Genomic DNA, 18,263 nt, shown 5'->3' with positions numbered 1-18,263 from the left:
TATGTAATTCAAGGATGTCAAATCAAATCATTCATTGTGTAGTCTGAGAGAAGCTTTAGAGCTAATTGTTTCTAGGATGTGCTTAATAAAGCAAATTAACCAACACAAGCCTTTTTTCCATTTACTATTTTTATTGCAAGATCATGATATTCAGTTTGAGTAAAAATATTCAACACATACCTTTAATTGTTTCTGTTTCTTAAGTATATAAAAAGCCAAGAAATATTATATTGACTGGGGAAAGTGACCAAGAAAGACCATCAAAGTGTCCATTGGTAGTTATTATTAAAAGTGTAAGATTTAATTTGAGTTAATTTACCAGCAATATATTTACAATGTTTATGCAGTTAAGTAGTTATATATTTGTGATTTAGTATTATACAGATTCAGATAGTTACACCAGCATCTTTTGAAACAGTTAAGATAGTCTCTTGAATCTATTTCTGTGGTTTTACCTCATTACAGTTACATTTGTCTAGGTCTAAGTCGTTCCTGGCCTCTGATTGGTGGGGTTAGTCACCTGGGGGTGAGAGACAAGAAAGTGTGGTTGTTGTTGTATTCTCATGCCGGGAGCTACAGTAAAGTTCTGCCTAAAAGTCATCTGTCTCCATCCTGCTGTTTTCTCTCATGAAGAGTGTCCAAATACTACCATCGAACCCTCACGTTACAAAAGAATGATATAATAAAGAAGTGAAAATATCAAGAACAAGGAGTACACAAAGACACAACATTTCTACAAACAACTACACTTGAAATCTAAATAAAATGAACATTGTTTATATGTGTTTACCTGTGGATAGTCCAGATATTGATACCAATATCAAAGACAATCTATAAATAACATAATACAATATATAACTTTTTAAATAGCTACAGAACACAGAAGGGTTATGCCAGATGTTGTATGTTGTATAATTTTATACACGCACACATTTGAGCAGCTTAACTGTTGTAACCGACTTTTAATCACCACATATTTGTGTACATGTACATATCACGTTCATCATAAAATACAATGTTAACGATATCAGGAGAGAAATTATATATATTACATTTTTTTTTTTAATTAAAGTTTCCATTGGTGTCAGTTTTTATCCTTTATATATATGTAAAACCAAGTGTTGCCCAGTAGATGTTCCCTTATGATAAAGCAACATTATGCAAATATTTTATCTTGAAATGACAACCTCAAAAAATGTTCATAGTACATTTACTTGTACCAAGTAAAATGACACCCCTGTTATTCCAACTCTGTGCTCCAAATGCCTATTTTTGCACTATATACCTTGGGTTCAGTGGGGTGAATTCAGGTAAGCTGGGACACTGGATACGGCGTGACACTTAAGGTCCAGTGTTCTGATTTTCTCTTCGAAAAAAAAATGTAGTCAACAAAACTGTTATTATCTTCAGGCCAGAACGAAACTCATAAAAACATCTGATGGGGAAAATGTCACAAATAACTATTTAATAATGATGTAATTCAAGGGTGTCAAGTTAAATAATTAATAATAATAATAATAATAATAATAATAATAATAATAATAAAATTTAATCGTCTAATGGATGCTTTTGAAGTTGTTGCTTCCGTAATGTCCAAAATAAATACTAACACAAGCCCTTTTCATTTATTCGTGTTATTCCAAGATAATGGAATTTAGTAGGAGAAGTGACCTAGAAACATTCCCACATACCATTAAAGTGTTCATTAGCAGTTATTATTTACATAATCTCTGCCACAGATTAGCAAGCAAAAACAGGGAGTTCTACACTAATTCACTAACAGAGACCATGCCCACTTAGATATGAGCTTAAATATTTACTACTGTATGTGGAAGGAGAATGTTGAGGGAAGAGGATTGAAGGGTTGGGGGATGAGTGGTGAGGGTTCAAAAAGTGGGAATGAAGGGATGAGGATCGAAGGGATGAGGTTCAAAGTGTCGGGGTGAAGGGATGAGAATCGAAGGGATGTGTGGGTTGGGAGAGAGAAGTGAGGGACGAGGGGTTGGGGTAGGGGATGAGCCAGGTAGAAGGGAGGAGGGGCAGGATGCAGTACCAATCTTATAGATGGATGTGGGGAGGGAACCGGTGTGGGATGAGACTCTTGGTGGGGGAGCTGTCTCATCATCTGGTCCGTGTTGACGACCCCCAAAATACCTTCCAGAGGACAGGAGCATGTGTGCAATTTTGATGTTGGTGGTAATTAGTATGAAGACCAACGGCTGAGAATTTTGATGATGTTGTTTTCCTTGCTGTGAAGCTGAGGAGACGGCTTTGATGCGAAAATGAATGACCTGAATATGGTTCTGGGGGTATTCTGGATTTGTAATTAAGTCAGTAGGTCAAGAGGTGATGCGTGGCTGGTTTGTCTTAATCATAGTTACTGACTGGTTCATAAGGGCTCAGGAATGAATAGGAAGATGGGTTGTGGCTGGCCGGACTGGTTAGTCTTGCTCTTTCTGAGGTGGAAGATAAGTGTGTCAGGTCAGCAATGGCGATTCTGGGGGGTGGCCGAAACTTATTGGCCACCCCTGTGGCCACCCCAGATCTGATAGGGAGTTGATCAAGTTTGTCAACACAAGAAACAAGAGAAATGCTGTCAATCAGTGATGACAGCATGAGCAGATTACATTCAAATGCCACAAATACTTGAGATGCAATATGTGTTCATTGTGTTATTAAAAGTAATCAAAGATGGGGTTGAGCATAGCTCAGCGGGTAGCGCTCCCGCCCCATGTGTTGAGGCTACATTCCTCATTGCAGGTGACCCCGGTTCAAATCCCGAGCCGAGTGGTCTTATCCTGCGTGTCATTCCCCCTCTCTCTGCCTCTTTCCTGTCTCTCTCCACTGTCCTGTACATTAAAGGCAAAAAAGCCAAAAAAAATATACTTAAAAAAAAAAAAGTGATCAAAGATGTCAATAGTTATGTAAAAATAAACCTTTGTAGATACTATAGATAGACATAATTAGGCACATTGTTGACACCTCCTTTCCTTTTGACATTTTAATGGAGTCAATTAAGGGGTTCCAGAGCCCCACAAACACAATTTTGCACACTGATTCTAACCCAATTTGACAATGATCCTGCTTGACGTTTGTAGTTATAGCTATTACTTCAAAGTGAATTGACTGACTGATTGATTGAGTAATTGAGTGATTGAATTACATTTGGTTGAAAAACCACTTCTTGCACATTTTTATATATCACAAGGTATCCTATAGAATGACATTCAGTCATCAGGAAATCACCTGTGTTACCTGTATTGTTACCTGTTTGCTTTACTAATTTAGGCGCCATCTTGTGGTTAAATAAAAACACACCTGGCAAAGAACAAACCAAAAAAATCAAAATCTAATATCTCCAACAAATTATATCAAAGCTAAATAATAACATAAACTAAGCATGTAAGGAACAACAAATATTTCAGTTTTTTTCCTTACAAGCTCAGTTTATCTTTTGCTTACAGATAAACATTTTAATAAAGCCTAACTTTAAGTATTAAGCTTTGATTTGAATTTTTTGGTTTGTTCTGTTGCCTGGATTGCTGTGTTTGTAACCACAAGATGGCACCTTAATTAGTAAAGCAAACACAGGTAACAATACAGGCAGGGACGTGCACATGATTACAGAGAGGCCAGGGCTCAAAGTCAGAAAAGGGCAGCATGTGCGTGCCGATTTTTTTTTCTTTTCGGTCCTTTACACAATATGGAAATTAATGTAAAATTAAAAAATAAAGTGCTCATAGAAAGCGAACTACTTAGCTGTGTGTCCTGTAGGTGAAAGTGATATGTAATTGCCATTTATTTTGTGTCAACAAATGATTACAACATGAGTAATAATACAGCGTATATCCCCAGAATGCTGAAATTACTATGTTATTATTATTATTATTATTATTATTATTATTATTATTATTATTATTATTATTATGATTATTATTTTATTAGCCCATACAGTAGTAGCAAAGTCACAATAAACTTTATAGGCTATCTAAACCTCGGACCTGTATGTCAGACCTGTAGTGAAGGAAATATGATCCGCCGTAAACATGGTGCATTCTATTTTGAAAATTAACCCGGTGTTTTATTTTGTATTTTGTACACGATTTCCTGTCCCGCACGATCTGCTCTGTGGTGATTTGATGCGCCGTGCTCCCACGTCCGGCAAAAATAGAAGCTGATACATTGACTAAAATAGAGCGTTTTTCTGAAATATTAAACATATTTAAACACATTGAATAAGTGGACGGAGACTAGTTAGACCATAACTCACAGGTTCACGTTACTCCACTGTCACATCTTCTCAATTATCCCCCCCCCCACCTCTCTCTCTCTCTCTCTCTCTCTCTCTCTCTCTCTCTCTCTCTCTCTCGCTCTGACCTAGTGGAGCCGCAATGGATAAAGAAGCAGCGGCTCAACACACAACAATCCCGTATTACAAGAAAATGGGTACAGTTTTTGTACCGCCGTTTTTTTTTTTTTTGTACATCCCTAACAGGAATTTATTAATGTTATTTAAAACAAACAAATAAACACACACACACACACAGAGGGCACTTTTTAATACGAGGCAAAAAGGGCAGGGGCTCAAGAACCCCTAGGGCCCTATGTGTGCACGTGCCTGAATACAGGTGACACAGATGATGAGCTGATGACTGATTAATGTTATTATTATGTTATACTATAGGATGAGTTAAGAGTTGAATTTTGCTACCCTAATCTAACTTAGTGAAGAGATGAGATGACATGCAGGAGTTTGTAGTTATTGTGCAGGGAGTTGAATATTTTAGGGCTGCTTTTACACCCGAAAGCCAGGCATACTGAGAAGTAATGAGCGCCCTTCCAGAAGACGCCAAAGAGATGCCAGAAGTTGGGGTGAATGGGAAGGACTTTAAAGGTGGTAGTAAATACCGGCCTTATATAGGAGGAATGGGGCAAGACATGCAAGCCAGGATGGAACCCATGCTAGAAACCCTGGATGAGGAAATCGACAAACTGGCAGACTAGGTGGTCCTTTAAAGCCTGAGCCAGGGCAGGGATGTTAATGGGAGTATCGAGATACTTACATAAGGCTTGCTTTGTAGGATTGTGGAGACATTTTCGTTCTGGCATGGGCCCCACTGCAGAAGGAGAAGGTGTGGAGGAAGTGACATTTGGAAACGCTACAGCCGAGGTAGAGCATGGGTCTGCCTCTTCTGTCCACACCGTTAGGAAGAGGGTCAAGGGCTGCCAGCTGGATTTTGACTGGGTTAGAGGGAATGGAGGGAGGGGGGCTGTGGAAGGCAAGCTGAAAACTGCATGGTTTGGTTTCTGTATGACCGGAGGGCGAGGCAAAGGAGCGGCGAGTGTGCATGACATGATGGTGGGATGGGGTGCCGCATGATTCACAGTTAAGTGGCGTGCGGGCCGCGAAGACACAGCAGTATAGTTCACGCTCTAAAGAACCCCAATATGTCCCTGGGTTGAATTGATTGAGTCTGCCTGCGAAAAGAACATGGTATGTACAAAAACCGTTACCTCCGAATAGCAATTGATGCCATCGGGGTGCAGCAAAAGTAGGAGTCTGAGGAGAAGAAAGGATGCGGGGATGAAGAGATGCATGTGCACAGGATGATAGTGAATGATGTGGTTGGCTGCAGCTCTGGGTTAGTGAGAGCTGGCCTAGGGTGTGAAATGCCCTGGCTCTCTGGGGGAGCAGCTGTGGATGGCTCCATATGTATGGCCCTGCGCTGTCGCAGACTCCGGAAGTGGCTGGGGATTGTTTTGCTGAGAGTCCATGTAAAGTTTGAAAAGTGCTGATTTTCTGTCCGAGTGGTGAAAAGGGATGTGCAACCACTTAAGTTCTTGCTTCAAGCGGGCAACGGTCCAGTCAGATACTTTTGGAATTGGGTTACAGTCAGGGAGTTGCTGGCTTCAGTTGTCAGAAGAAGAGAGACGTGAGCCCCGGGAAACTTGGATTGCTGGGCGCAGCCGAGTTTGCAGAAGTGACTGGACTTCTAGTGGTGACTCCCAGACTGCGAGAGTCGGCTGGAGGTTGTTGAATAAGTCATCATCCGCGGCGTTAAGAAGGATCTCTTGATCCATGATGATCGAAAGTAAGAATGCGGTCAGTGTATTCTGTCTGAAAAATAGTGTTGGGTTGTGGGTGGTGGGATAGTACAGATCGCTGTGGAGAGTCTGGTCAGGGCTCTGGTGGGTCTCAATAACCAGACCGTGGAGTGCAAAGAGAGTTCTTTATTTCAGCCAGAGGTGGGCGTTCTTACAGAGACTTGGAGGTGTGTGGTTTAGGACAAATGGACGCACACAATCCTTTTGGACTGGAAAACTAGCTCTGAAACATCAAAACTCAACTGAAAGCTCCTACAAGCATGTCTAATGCTCTCTTCTTTGCTGCTAGCAAAACTGGCTTTGTTGGCAAACATAACAGCTACATTGCGCCCTCTACTGGTTAACGGTTAGGACAGCCTTTTCAACACTGTCAGAGATCATGTCCGAAATTAGACGAAGGGGTAAAGAGGGGGTAGCGTGTGACTTAAGTACTGCTTCCGTTCCTGAACCTAGTTATAAAACTTCATATAGAGTGTACTTTGGAAAATACTGACTCAATTTAGCTAACTTAGGCTGCTGAAACACTGACATTAGTTGAACATCGAAATTAAATTTTTTTTTTTTTAAATGAGAAAAAAAAAACCTAAACCTCATGCAGTATTTTACTCTTGAACTGCTGTGCGCCATTAAATTTTATTGGCCCTACTTTATTGAATCCTCCTTTTTTATTTTTTCATCTTTTGCATCTTGGCTCAATCTCTCTTGTGCTACACATTCTATTTACCTTAGAGATCAATGTACTCAATTTTGGCCCAGTACTTGGGGGGATTTGTCAGTGGGTTGGCAAAACCTTTCATTTTGTAGGCAAAAATTCAGTTTTGATTTCATAATGTGTGTGTACGTGCATACTTGTGTACTGTAAGTGTGTGTGTCATGGATATAGCAATAACCTTTACCAATGTAAGACTGCTGTGCCCTGTGGGAAATAAATCAACATTTTATGAAAGGGGCACATCCACCTGCATCCAACACATATGTTATAAGAGTGGTGCCCTTCTCCCTTAAAAAATGTAGAGCAAACATGCATGAGCTGGAGAGATCCATGCTCTTATATGTGTCTTTCCTCTACTTGAACACAGCTTTTGGCTGTGAACTCCTTGGCAGGTTTGATATGCCAAGTTTGTTCAAGCAGGGAGACATAATGATTGGGGGGATTTTCCCAGTTTTCAACAAAGACATAAGCAGCACTTCTACATTTGAGAGACACCCACCTGGAGTGAAGTGTGCAGGGTAAGTTTAAACAGATTGGACTTTTTAATGCTTCATGCTCCTCTAATATTATTTTATGTCATTATATTACCTATTTCAAAACCTTTTTAGATTTGACCTACGAGCATTTCGATGGACACAAGTGATGATATTTACAATTGAAGAAATTAACAAAGATCCAACTCTCCTTCCAAACATATCACTTGGCTACAGGATCCTTAACTCTTGTTCATCTCCCACAAATACTTTGCGTGCTGCACTCAGTGTGGCTAGCAGACCAGAGGAGATAGAATCAACTTCCACTTGTCCTCCAGTAATATCTGCCCTCATAGCTGAGGCCGGATCTTCTCAGTCTTTAGCTGTGGCTGGAATCCTGGGGCCATTTCAAATGCCAGTAGTAAGGGATTAAATTAGATGTTTTACTGAATTGTTTTCTGTGATATTTGATGATTTTCAAGTGCTTGATGTGTACTTGTGGAAAGCCTCTATTGGTGTTTTTGTCTTACAGGTAAGCTACTTCTCAACATGTGCCTGTCTGAGTAACAGAGCTAAATATCCTACATTTTTTAGAACAATCCCCAGTGACTATTTCCAGGCAAAGGCTCTGGCTGCACTGGTCAAACATTTTGGATGGGAGTGGATTGGAGCCATACAGTCAGACAGTGATTACGGGCGGAATGGGATCCTGGCTTTTACTGAAGAGGTTAAAAAGCTTGGTATTTGTATTGCATTTGTTGGGACAATTGGACGGACATACACTATGGATAAAATTCAGAATGTTGTGGAAATGATTAAGAAGTCAACTGTCAAAGTAATCCTTGCTTTTGTTGCCAAAACTGACTTTTATCCTTTGATGAAAGAGATTGTGAAACAGAACATTACAGGAATTCAGTGGATTGCCAGTGAGGCCTGGATAACAGCTCCTCTACTCTCCACTCCAGAAATGTACCAAGCTTTGGGAGGAGCCCTTGGATTTGTGGTGAGGAAGATGGCTATTCCAAACCTAAAACCATTCCTTACAGGCATTAGCCCTTATACTGATCCAGCTGCAGCATTTGTGAGGGATTTCTGGGAGATTATGGTGGGCTGTAGACCTGCTTTGCCTGGGCAACATACAGACACAGAGGCAACAAATGCAACATGCACAGGCAATGAGACATTAACAAATTCCAAGGATGTTTTCTTCAATGTCACACAGCTCAGAGTGTGTTATAATGTGTATAAAGCAGCATATGCAATTGCACATGCTCTTCACCAGCTGGTATTTTGCCAACCAGCTGGGAAAAAAACAGTGGGCCCATGTTTGAACATATCAGAAATTCATCCAAAAGAGGTGGGAAATACTGCAAGTAATTGTTAGCAACATATAAGTGTAAAGTTAATATGAACAAAAACATAAAAATGTCTAACAGTTAATATATTATTCTAATTTTCTCAGGTCACTGATCAGATTCAAAAGGTGAATTTTAGGAATCAGTTTGGGGATAATGTATTTTTTGATGAGAATGGTGACCCTCCTGCTTCTTATGAAATTATTAACTGGCAGCTGAAAGATGGGCAGGTGCAACATGTGGCATTGGGTCATTTTGAGTCTGCTGCTAATGGTGATTATGAGCTCAGTATCCAGGAGGAAGAGATAGTGTGGCAAACAGGCAAAATGGTAATCAGGAAGACTTTTTCCATGAACCAAGCTTATTATTTTTATCAACTATTTGGCTTGTTGAAACATTAGTGTAAATGTGACATTTTTCGGGCTGCACTGGAAATTACACTGTATAAGATGTCATTTCTTTATTTCTCAGGTTCCAAAATCAGTTTGCTCTAATGTTTGTCCTATTGGAACCAGGAAAGCCCAAATTAAGGGAAAACCCACCTGCTGTTTTGACTGCATCCCATGTGCTGATGGAACTATAGCCAATTCAACAGGTACAGACATGTATCAGCAGAATATGTGCCATACTAAACCAAAAATGCACAATCTAGTATCATCACATGCATTTAATTTGTATAATATGTTTATTTCCATTTTATAAATATCAGTGTTAGTTTAAATAGATTCAGTATTGATTTTCGATTGCATTTGAAGATATAAGTTCCTGCAAATGTGACATCCAGATGCAGAACTCATACTTTCAGTTCATGTTTAACAGGTGCAGCAGATTGCATACCCTGTCCACAGGAATACTGGTCCAATGACAGGAAAGATGAGTGCATTCCTAAAACTATTGAGTTCCTGACATATTCTGAGCCAATGGGAATAGCTCTCACAGTTGTGTCCCTGTTAGGAGCCACTCTGTCACTGGCCACGATGACCATCTTTATCCGCTGCAGAGATACCCCTGTGATAAAGGCCAGCAACGCTGAGCTGAGCTGTTTTTTATTGTTTTCTCTTTCTTTGTGTTTTCTCTGTCCCCTCACTTTCATTGGCAGACCCACAGTCTGGACTTGCATGCTGCGCCACACAGCTTTTGGAGTGACATTTGCACTTTGTATTTCATGCGTCTTGGGAAAAACGATTGTTGTCGTAACAGCTTTCAAAGCCTCGTTTCCTGGCAGCAAAGTTGCAGGAAAGTTTGGTCCTGCTCAGCAAAGGATCATAGTTTGTTCATGCACTTTGATTCAGATACTAATTTGTGTGTTGTGGCTAAAGTTAAACTCACCTTTTCCAGACATGGTTTTCAAATACAGCAATAAGAAGATAGTTTTAGAATGCAACACTGGCTCTGAGGCTGCTTTCTATGCAGTACTGGGGTACATAGGGATTCTTGCAATAATATGTTTGGTCCTGGCATTTCTAGCGAGAAAGTTGCCTGATAACTTTAATGAAGCCAAATTTATCACTTTCAGCATGCTGATATTCTGTGCGGTCTGGATCACCTTTATCCCAGCATATGTCAGTTCTCCTGGAAAGTTCACTGTAGCTGTGGAGATATTTGCAATTTTGTCTTCAGCATGTGGTTTATTAATTTGCATTTTTGCACCTAAATGTTACATAATATTAATAAAGCCAGAGAAAAACACCAAGAAGCATGTCATGGGAAAAAATCTAAACAAAGGACTGTGAATTATTAGTTTAACATATGATTCCACTATCCCTGCTTAGTTGCATGTAATGCATTGTTGTATGTGAGTAGTGAGCAAGATGATGTAACATTTCTGACATTATTTTTTAATGTACTATATATAAAATATGGAATTAATAAGGCAATAGATTAACTATAGGCAAAAGTCAGGGTTAGACATAATTACTTCACATATTTATTGGCTTTTAGTACATAATTTACCCATAAATGATGAATGATTATTTTAAATCGCATGTTTAATTGTAATAATTTTGTTCTTGTTTGGTTGTTGTTTTTTGTAACAAAACTATGTCAAAGAGAGCTGTGTTTTTATGATGTGTGCATAAAAATGTTATTCCCAATATTTAACAGTGTTGATATCGGGGGGGGGGGGGGATCGGGCACTGTAATTAATTGTATGTATTATACATACATATAATTGTCAGAGACTAAATAACAATCTTTATTTACATGTGAGTGACATACAATATGATTGTCTCATTATTTAGTTTTTCAAAATTATAAGTGGATGAAGCCAACTTTAGATGGTACTCCACTAGAAATATACATTGTTCTGGCAATTCTTTGTTTATCAAGAAGCACAAAGCCGGTTGTTGTCTTTCTCTAGTTTATTCAGTAGTCTGCAGACAGACTCCTTCTGTCTCAAGCGTGAGATGGAAAAGTGAGCCCCGAGCAGAGGAAACAGTCAGATTATATACAATACATTATCATAGAAAGGAAGACATTGTTCTATCATCAGAACAATGTCATCACAATAGGCACGTCATCACGTGTATACAATCAGGACAATAGTTACTCAGTAGATTATAACATACATGATGTTCCATCAACGTTCAATAATGTTCACTAAATCAGCATTTCATGGCATGGTCAGCAGATTATGACACACACACATACATCTAATCTTATAACATAATTACTATTTTGCCCAGACAAGATGAATAATAAGAATTTCCATTACAACATAAAATGAAAATGTTTTGGATAGTCTAGAGATTTAATATCTGTATCAGAATTAATGTAAACAAAGCACAAAAAGTAAGGAAATTTGTGTTCTGCAACTTGGTTTTGGGGAACACCAGCTTGGAGTTGCACTATCGCATAGGCCCTATATCCAGATAAGTCAAACATGGCATGCTGATTCAGCATAATAAGCTGTTTGGCATTGGCAGAGAAGATTTGCCAAATTTTTCATGGGCACAACCCACATCCTCAGCTCTGCTGCTCATCCCACAAATGCATGTTCCTTACAAATGTGGCACCATTTAAAAGGGAAATAAACAGGCTTTCCAACAGTATAATAGTTAAGCATCATTATTCATTAAATCAACAAACTGGCAGTCTAGGTAGTCCTTTAAAGCCTGAGCCAGGGCAGGGATGTTAATGGGAGTATCGAAATACTTACATAAAGCTTGCTTTGTAGGATTGTGGAGACATGTAGTTCTGGCGTGGGCCCCACTGCAGAAGGAGAAGGTGTGGAGGAAGTGACATTTGGAAACGCTACAGCCGAGGTAGAGCATGGGTCTGCCTCTTCTGTCCACACCGTTAGGAAGAGGGTCAAGGGCTGCCAGCTGGATTTTGACTGGTTTAGGGGGAATGGAAGGAGGGGGGCTGTGGAAGGCAAGCTGAAAACTGCATGGTTTGGTTTCTGTATGACCGGAGGGCGAGGCAAAGGAGCGGCGAGTGTGCATGACATGATGGTGGGATGGGGTGCCGCATGATTCACAGTTAAGTGGCGAGTGGGCCGTGAAGACACAGCAGTAAAGTTCACGCTCTAAAGAACCCCAATATGTCCCTGGGTTGAATTGATTGAGTCTGCCTGCAGCTTGGAATGCGAAAAGAACATGGTATGTACAAAAACCGTTACCTCTGAATAGCAATTGATGCCATCGGGGTGCAGCAAAAGTAGGAGCCTGAGGAGAAGAAAGGATGCGGGGATGAAGAGATGCATGTGCACAGGATGATAGTGAATGATATGGGTGGCTGCAGCTCTGGGTTAGTGAGAGCTGGCCTAGGGTGTGGAATGCCCTGGCTCTCTGGGGGAGCAGCTGTGGATGGCTCCATATGTATGGCCCTGCGACGTCGCAGACTCCGGAAGTGGCTGGGGATTGTTTTGCTGAGGGTCCATGTAAAGTTTGAAAAGTGCTGATTTTCTGTCCGAGTGGTGAAAAGGGATGTGCAACCAGTTGAGTTCTTGCTTCAAGCGGGCAACGGTTCAGTCAGATACTTTTGGAATTGGGTTACAGTCAGAGAGTTGCTGGCTTCAGTTGTCAGAAAAACAGAGACGTGAGCCCCAGGAAACTTGGATTGCTGGGCGCAGCCGAGTTTGCAGAAGTGACTGGACTTCTAGTGGTGACTCCCAGACTGCGAGAGTCGGCTGGAGGTTGGTGAATAAGTCATCGTCCGAGGCGTTAAGAAGGATCTCTTGATCCATGATGATCTAAAGTAAGAATGCGGTCAGCGTATTCTGTCTGAAAAATAGTGTTGGGGTGTGGGTGGTGGGATAGTACAGATCGCTGTGGAGAGTCCAGTCAGGGCTCTGGTGGGTCTCAATAACCAGACCATGGAGTGCAAAGAGAGTTCTTTATTTCTGCTAGAGGTGGGCGTTCTTACAAAGACTTGGAGGTGTGTGGTTTAGGACAAATGGACGCACACATTCCTCTTGGACTGGAAAACTAGCTCTGAAACATCAAAACTCAACTGAAAGCTCCTACAAGCATGTCTAATGCTGTCTTCTTTACTGCTAGCAAAACCGGCTTTGTTGCCAAACATAACAGCTACAGTGCGCCCTCTACTGGTTAACGGTTAGGACAGCCTTTTCAACAGCCGCCCCCGAATTCAAGGAGTGAATTTGAACATCTGTAAAGGACGTGATCCTTCTTCAGGAAGAGCGGGAAGACGTATAAGTCTCGCCACAGGCCGGGTGTATGTTCTGTCATTCACCAAAGCCTCAGCTGACCGAACATGATGATAAGCTCCAGGGAAGACTTTAAAGCGTCTTAGAGCCATCAGGAATGCATCTGTGTCTATACTGCTAAGAAGATCTACATGAACTGCTCGGGTTGTCATACATTTAAACAGTATCCCCCATCTCTTCTCATTTCTGCGACCAACCTTGATGACATATGGCCCAAAGCAGTCGACACCGGTGGAGTAGAAGGTGGGCTGAAATATGCGCTGTGTAGATGGGGGGAGGTCAGCCATCTTATTTCCATTTTATAAATATCAGTGTTAGTTTAAATAGATTCAGTATTGATTTTCGATTGCATTTGAAGATATAAGTTCCTGCAAATGTGACATCCAGATGCAGAACTCATACTTTCAGTTCATGTTTAACAGGTGCAGCAGATTGCATACCCTGTCCACAGGAATACTGGTCCAATGACAGGAAAGATGAGTGCATTCCTAAAACTATTGAGTTCCTGACATATTCTGAGCCAATGGGAATAGCTCTCACAGTTGTGTCCCTGTTAGGAGCCACTCTGTCACTGGCCACGATGACCATCTTTATCCGCTGCAGAGATACCCCTGTGATAAAGGCCAGCAACGCTGAGCTGAGCTGTTTTTTATTGTTTTCTCTTTCTTTGTGTTTTCTCTGTCCCCTCACTTTCATTGGCAGACCCACAGTCTGGACTTGCATGCTGCGCCACACAGCTTTTGGAGTGACATTTGCACTTTGTATTTCATGCGTCTTGGGAAAAACGATTGTTGTCGTAACAGCTTTCAAAGCCTCGTTTCCTGGCAGCAAAGTTGCAGGAAAGTTTGGTCCTGCTCAGCAAAGGATCATAGTTTGTTCATGCACTTTGATTCAGATACTAATTTGTGTGTTGTGGCTAAAGTTAAACTCACCTTTTCCAGACATGGTTTTCAAATACAGCAATAAGAAGATAGTTTTAGAATGCAACACTGGCTCTGAGGCTGCTTTCTATGCAGTACTGGGGTACATAGGGATTCTTGCAATAATATGTTTGGTCCTGGCATTTCTAGCGAGAAAGTTGCCTGATAACTTTAATGAAGCCAAATTTATCACTTTCAGCATGCTGATATTCTGTGCGGTCTGGATCACCTTTATCCCAGCATATGTCAGTTCTCCTGGAAAGTTCACTGTAGCTGTGGAGATATTTGCAATTTTGTCTTCAGCATGTGGTTTATTAATTTGCATTTTTGCACCTAAATGTTACATAATATTAATAAAGCCAGAGAAAAACACCAAGAAGCATGTCATGGGAAAAAATCTAAGCAGTCCAAAGCAGTCGACACCGGTGGAGTAGAAGGTGGGCTGAAATATGCGCTGTGTAGATGGGGGGAGGTCAGCCATCTTGGGTGGATCTGGTCTCCCTCTCCACTTTCTACACTCTGTGCACTTCCTTTGATGTCGATGCAAACACTCTCTCCGGCCCCGGATGATGCAGCTTGACATCATAATCCTGTATGATCAGTTTGGTGAGAGGATGCTTCGGATCGAGGACAATGGGGTGAATCGTGTCTGATGTGAGGTTGCTGCAGCGGCAAAGACGGCCTCCCACTCTGATGAGCCCTGTTGTCTTGTCGAGTTCTGGTGCCAGTGACATGAGACGGTTAGATTTTGCTATGGGTTTACCCACTGTTAGCAGAGCAGACTCCTCTGGGAAAGAGTCTCTCTGCCCTTGCCTCAAGTCTTCCAGTTCAGCAGCAGCATAGTCATTGGCAGTCACAGGGGCTGAAAGGTCAACTGTCTCATGTACCTGGTGGGCAATGACCTCCAGATAGTCATTCAAGGTTTGGTACTGCTGTGGATCTGGCACAGTTGAGACTGTAGTCAATAGCACAGCCAGAGCAGATTGTCTCATCTCATTCTCTGACCCATTATGGGGTGAACAGGGGGGCTTTGACCACTCTTATGGTCGCTGCTTCAAGAAAGCTGGACCGTGGGTCCACCTGCCACCGAGGGCTGACTCCTGGACATCTGGCTGACCATAGCTGAGCCATAGTTCGCAGGTGTCTGACCTGGCTTCAGAAGGGAGATGGGTGATGATGGATGGGTCGTTGCTGGCCCACTGCCTCAGCTTGAATCCTCCTTCTGCCAGAAGATGGCGCAGTTTATCTACCAGAGCTTTGGCAGCTTCTCTTGATCTTAGGCTGTGTAGGCAGTTGTCTACATAGAACGACTTCTCTATGATGACTCGCACGTCCTCCCCTGGCTGGCTGTGGTCCAGTACATGCTTTTGCCATGCAAATGTTGCACAGCAGGGACTGCTGGTGGTTCCGAAGGGGAGCACTTGCCACTCGTGCACACTTGGTGAGCTGTCTGACTCCAGGTCTCTCCACAAGAACCACAGCAGTGGCCTGTCTGTCTGGAGCAGCCGCACTTGGTGGAACATTCCTCGGATGTCACTACTAAAGGCGAGGGAATGCTCTCGGAAGCGGAGAAGCACAGCAAGTAATGAGGGGCCTAAGGGAGGACCGGGTAGTAGGAACTCATTCAGATTGTGTCCTTGATACTGGAAGGTGCAGTTATATACCACCCGGTTCTTTCCATTGTGTTGGACCATGTGATGTGGTATATACCAGGACTCTTCAGTAGTTTCCACCTGATCTGGCTCCACCTTCACAACATAGCCTGCCTCTACCAGTTTGTGAATCTCTGCTTGATAGGCAGTGGCTTTCTCAGTGTCTTTCAGTAATCTCCTCTCAATGCTTCGAGCTGCGGCAAGACAGCTTCGGGTGGGGCATGTAGCTGAGGCATATTTTTGACTCTCAGGAGGGGTGTGGCGTAGCACTCAATGTCATCGACATTCATTCTGATGGTCTGTTCCTGAAGAAGATGAATGGTTTCCTGGTCTTGCCGAGATCTTGTGGCCAACTTCTCACTGCGATAAGGAAGTACATCCATCTGCCACAGTTTCTCCACATGAGAAAAGAGATCAAGGGGGGACAATGAGGTGGTGAAGAGACATTGTTGTGCATTAGGGCAGAGCTTGATGTCTTGAGCTGGGCCTTGTAGGGTCCATCCCAAAAGAGTCCTCACAGCAGCTGGTCCACCTGGGGGGCCCAACTGAACAGGCTCTATTGGTGTGATGAGGTGAATGCAGTCCGAGCCAATCAGTAACACTGGACGAACTCTGTCCAGAGTCTGAAGAGGCAACCCAGCTAAGTGTCTGTACTTCTTCTGCAGTGTACGGTAGGGCTGAACGATATGGACAAAATTTCATATCTCGATATTCATGCCAGATATCTCGATATCGATACGATACGATATGACTACGGGTTTGGTGAAAACCAAGCATTTTTCAGAAAAATAAAAACATCAGAAAACAAAAGAGTGCAGTTTTATTGATTAGAACTCACTGCCAGTCAACATTAACATGAAGTCACTCAATAATAAATAATAATCAAAATATTTTACTGCAGCTCCGCTTTGACAATAAATAACCAATGCAGCAGCTGGTGGAAGGTGAAACACTGAAAGTGCATTCAAGTGCAACATCTTATATTCTTCGTGTTCCCTTGCTTAGTCGCAATTTTCGCCAAGCACGACTTGCACAACACCTCGCTCTGGTCAACATCATCCTTTCTAAATCCAAAATACAAATAATGGAGGATGATTTATGTTTTGGCACAAAATTAGATTCTGCACTGCCACCGGCCGCATTATCTTCCGCACTCATGTCTCTTTTCTTCCGTTTCGATTTCCACGCTGTGAATGTCCTGTGTGTGTGGCTGTGTGTGTCTCAGTCTACGTCTCCCTCACTCCAACCCTCCTATGTTTGTCATTGGTTGGCTTCAGCTGTCGATCAACAGCAAGCATGAAATAAGCTTTGTGGTTGGCTGGCCGTAGTGGTGCATTCAAGGGCAATCTTAAAAGTAATGTTTATGGAGACTGCTCAAGCTGTACAAGCAGGGCGAGCGCGGGGGAAATATATTGTTTATATCGTTGCTTTTCCGTTATTAATGTCATGAATGTTCATATTTCGATATAGATACGATAACGATATTTCGTTCAGCCCTAGTGTACGGGTGGGATGGGTGTGCTCTGCCAGGCCCAGCTGCTTAGCGGTGAATGCACTCTGAATTTTAAACTGCTTCTCAGGGTTATCAATTGGAGATATGGTGAAGGACACAGCCACCCCGTGAAGCACCTGCTGCTCCTGTCTGACTGTACGCAGAGCTAGTTCTTCTGATTAGATTAGATTAGATTAGATTTCTTTATTTGTACCCGCAGGTAAATTTGGCTCGCAGTGAGAGACATTCATACAAAACAATACAGTAAAATGAAAACAGTAAAATAGCTACACAATTCATCATCATCTCCATCATCATTCCATGCTGCGTCATAAAGTGCATTAAATATGTAGGGTGGCTACCCTCAAAGTGCATGGCATAAAGTGCATAAGTGCACTCATCATCATACGTATCATCAACGCCATCATCAACACAATCATTGTCAACATCATCATCATCATCATCATCATCATCATCATCATCATCATCATCTCCCAAACCATCATCAAGGGATCACAAGTTCTTATTAAGATGTATGATGGCTGCAAGGACAAAGCTAGACCTGTGCCTTTTAGTTTTGGTCTTAGGTATGGTGTACCTGCGGCCAGATAGGAGGAGCAGGAAGTCACTATACAGGGGGTGAGACCTGTCCCCTAAGATGGAACCAGTGAGCCGCTGCAGCTGTTTTATATACAGGGCTTCTGGGCTAAGCTGTGTCTCACCGATCGTCCTGCTAGCCCATTTGACGACCTGGCTCAGTGAGTTCCTGCTCTTTAAAGACAGGTTGCCAAACCATGCCACCATACAAAAAGAAATGACAGACTCAATAAAAGCACGGTAGAACAGCTTCATCAATGATCTGTCAACATGAAAGTGAGACAGTTT

General features: G+C 42.0%; 1 protein-coding gene across 1 annotated transcript; it reads left to right on the top strand.

Annotated features, from left to right (window-relative positions):
- Positions 1–7,150: 7,150 nt before the first annotated feature.
- On the top strand, positions 7,151–10,378 carry LOC128360188 (extracellular calcium-sensing receptor-like). Its single transcript, XM_053320559.1, has 6 exons — positions 7,151–7,335; positions 7,426–7,711; positions 7,823–8,647; positions 8,753–8,974; positions 9,117–9,240; positions 9,465–10,378. The coding sequence occupies exons 1-6, from the start codon at positions 7,217–7,219 to the stop codon at positions 10,376–10,378; spliced, it is 2,490 nt and encodes an 829-aa protein (XP_053176534.1). The 5' UTR covers positions 7,151–7,216.
- The last annotated feature ends 7,885 nt before the right edge of the window (positions 10,379–18,263 follow it).

This window comes from Scomber japonicus, chromosome 6, assembly GCF_027409825.1.
Source record: "Scomber japonicus isolate fScoJap1 chromosome 6, fScoJap1.pri, whole genome shotgun sequence".
NCBI classification, from domain to species: Eukaryota; Metazoa; Chordata; class Actinopteri; order Scombriformes; family Scombridae; genus Scomber; species Scomber japonicus.
Note: the sequence above shows the minus strand (reverse complement) of the source record. Positions and strands in the feature narration are given on the sequence as shown.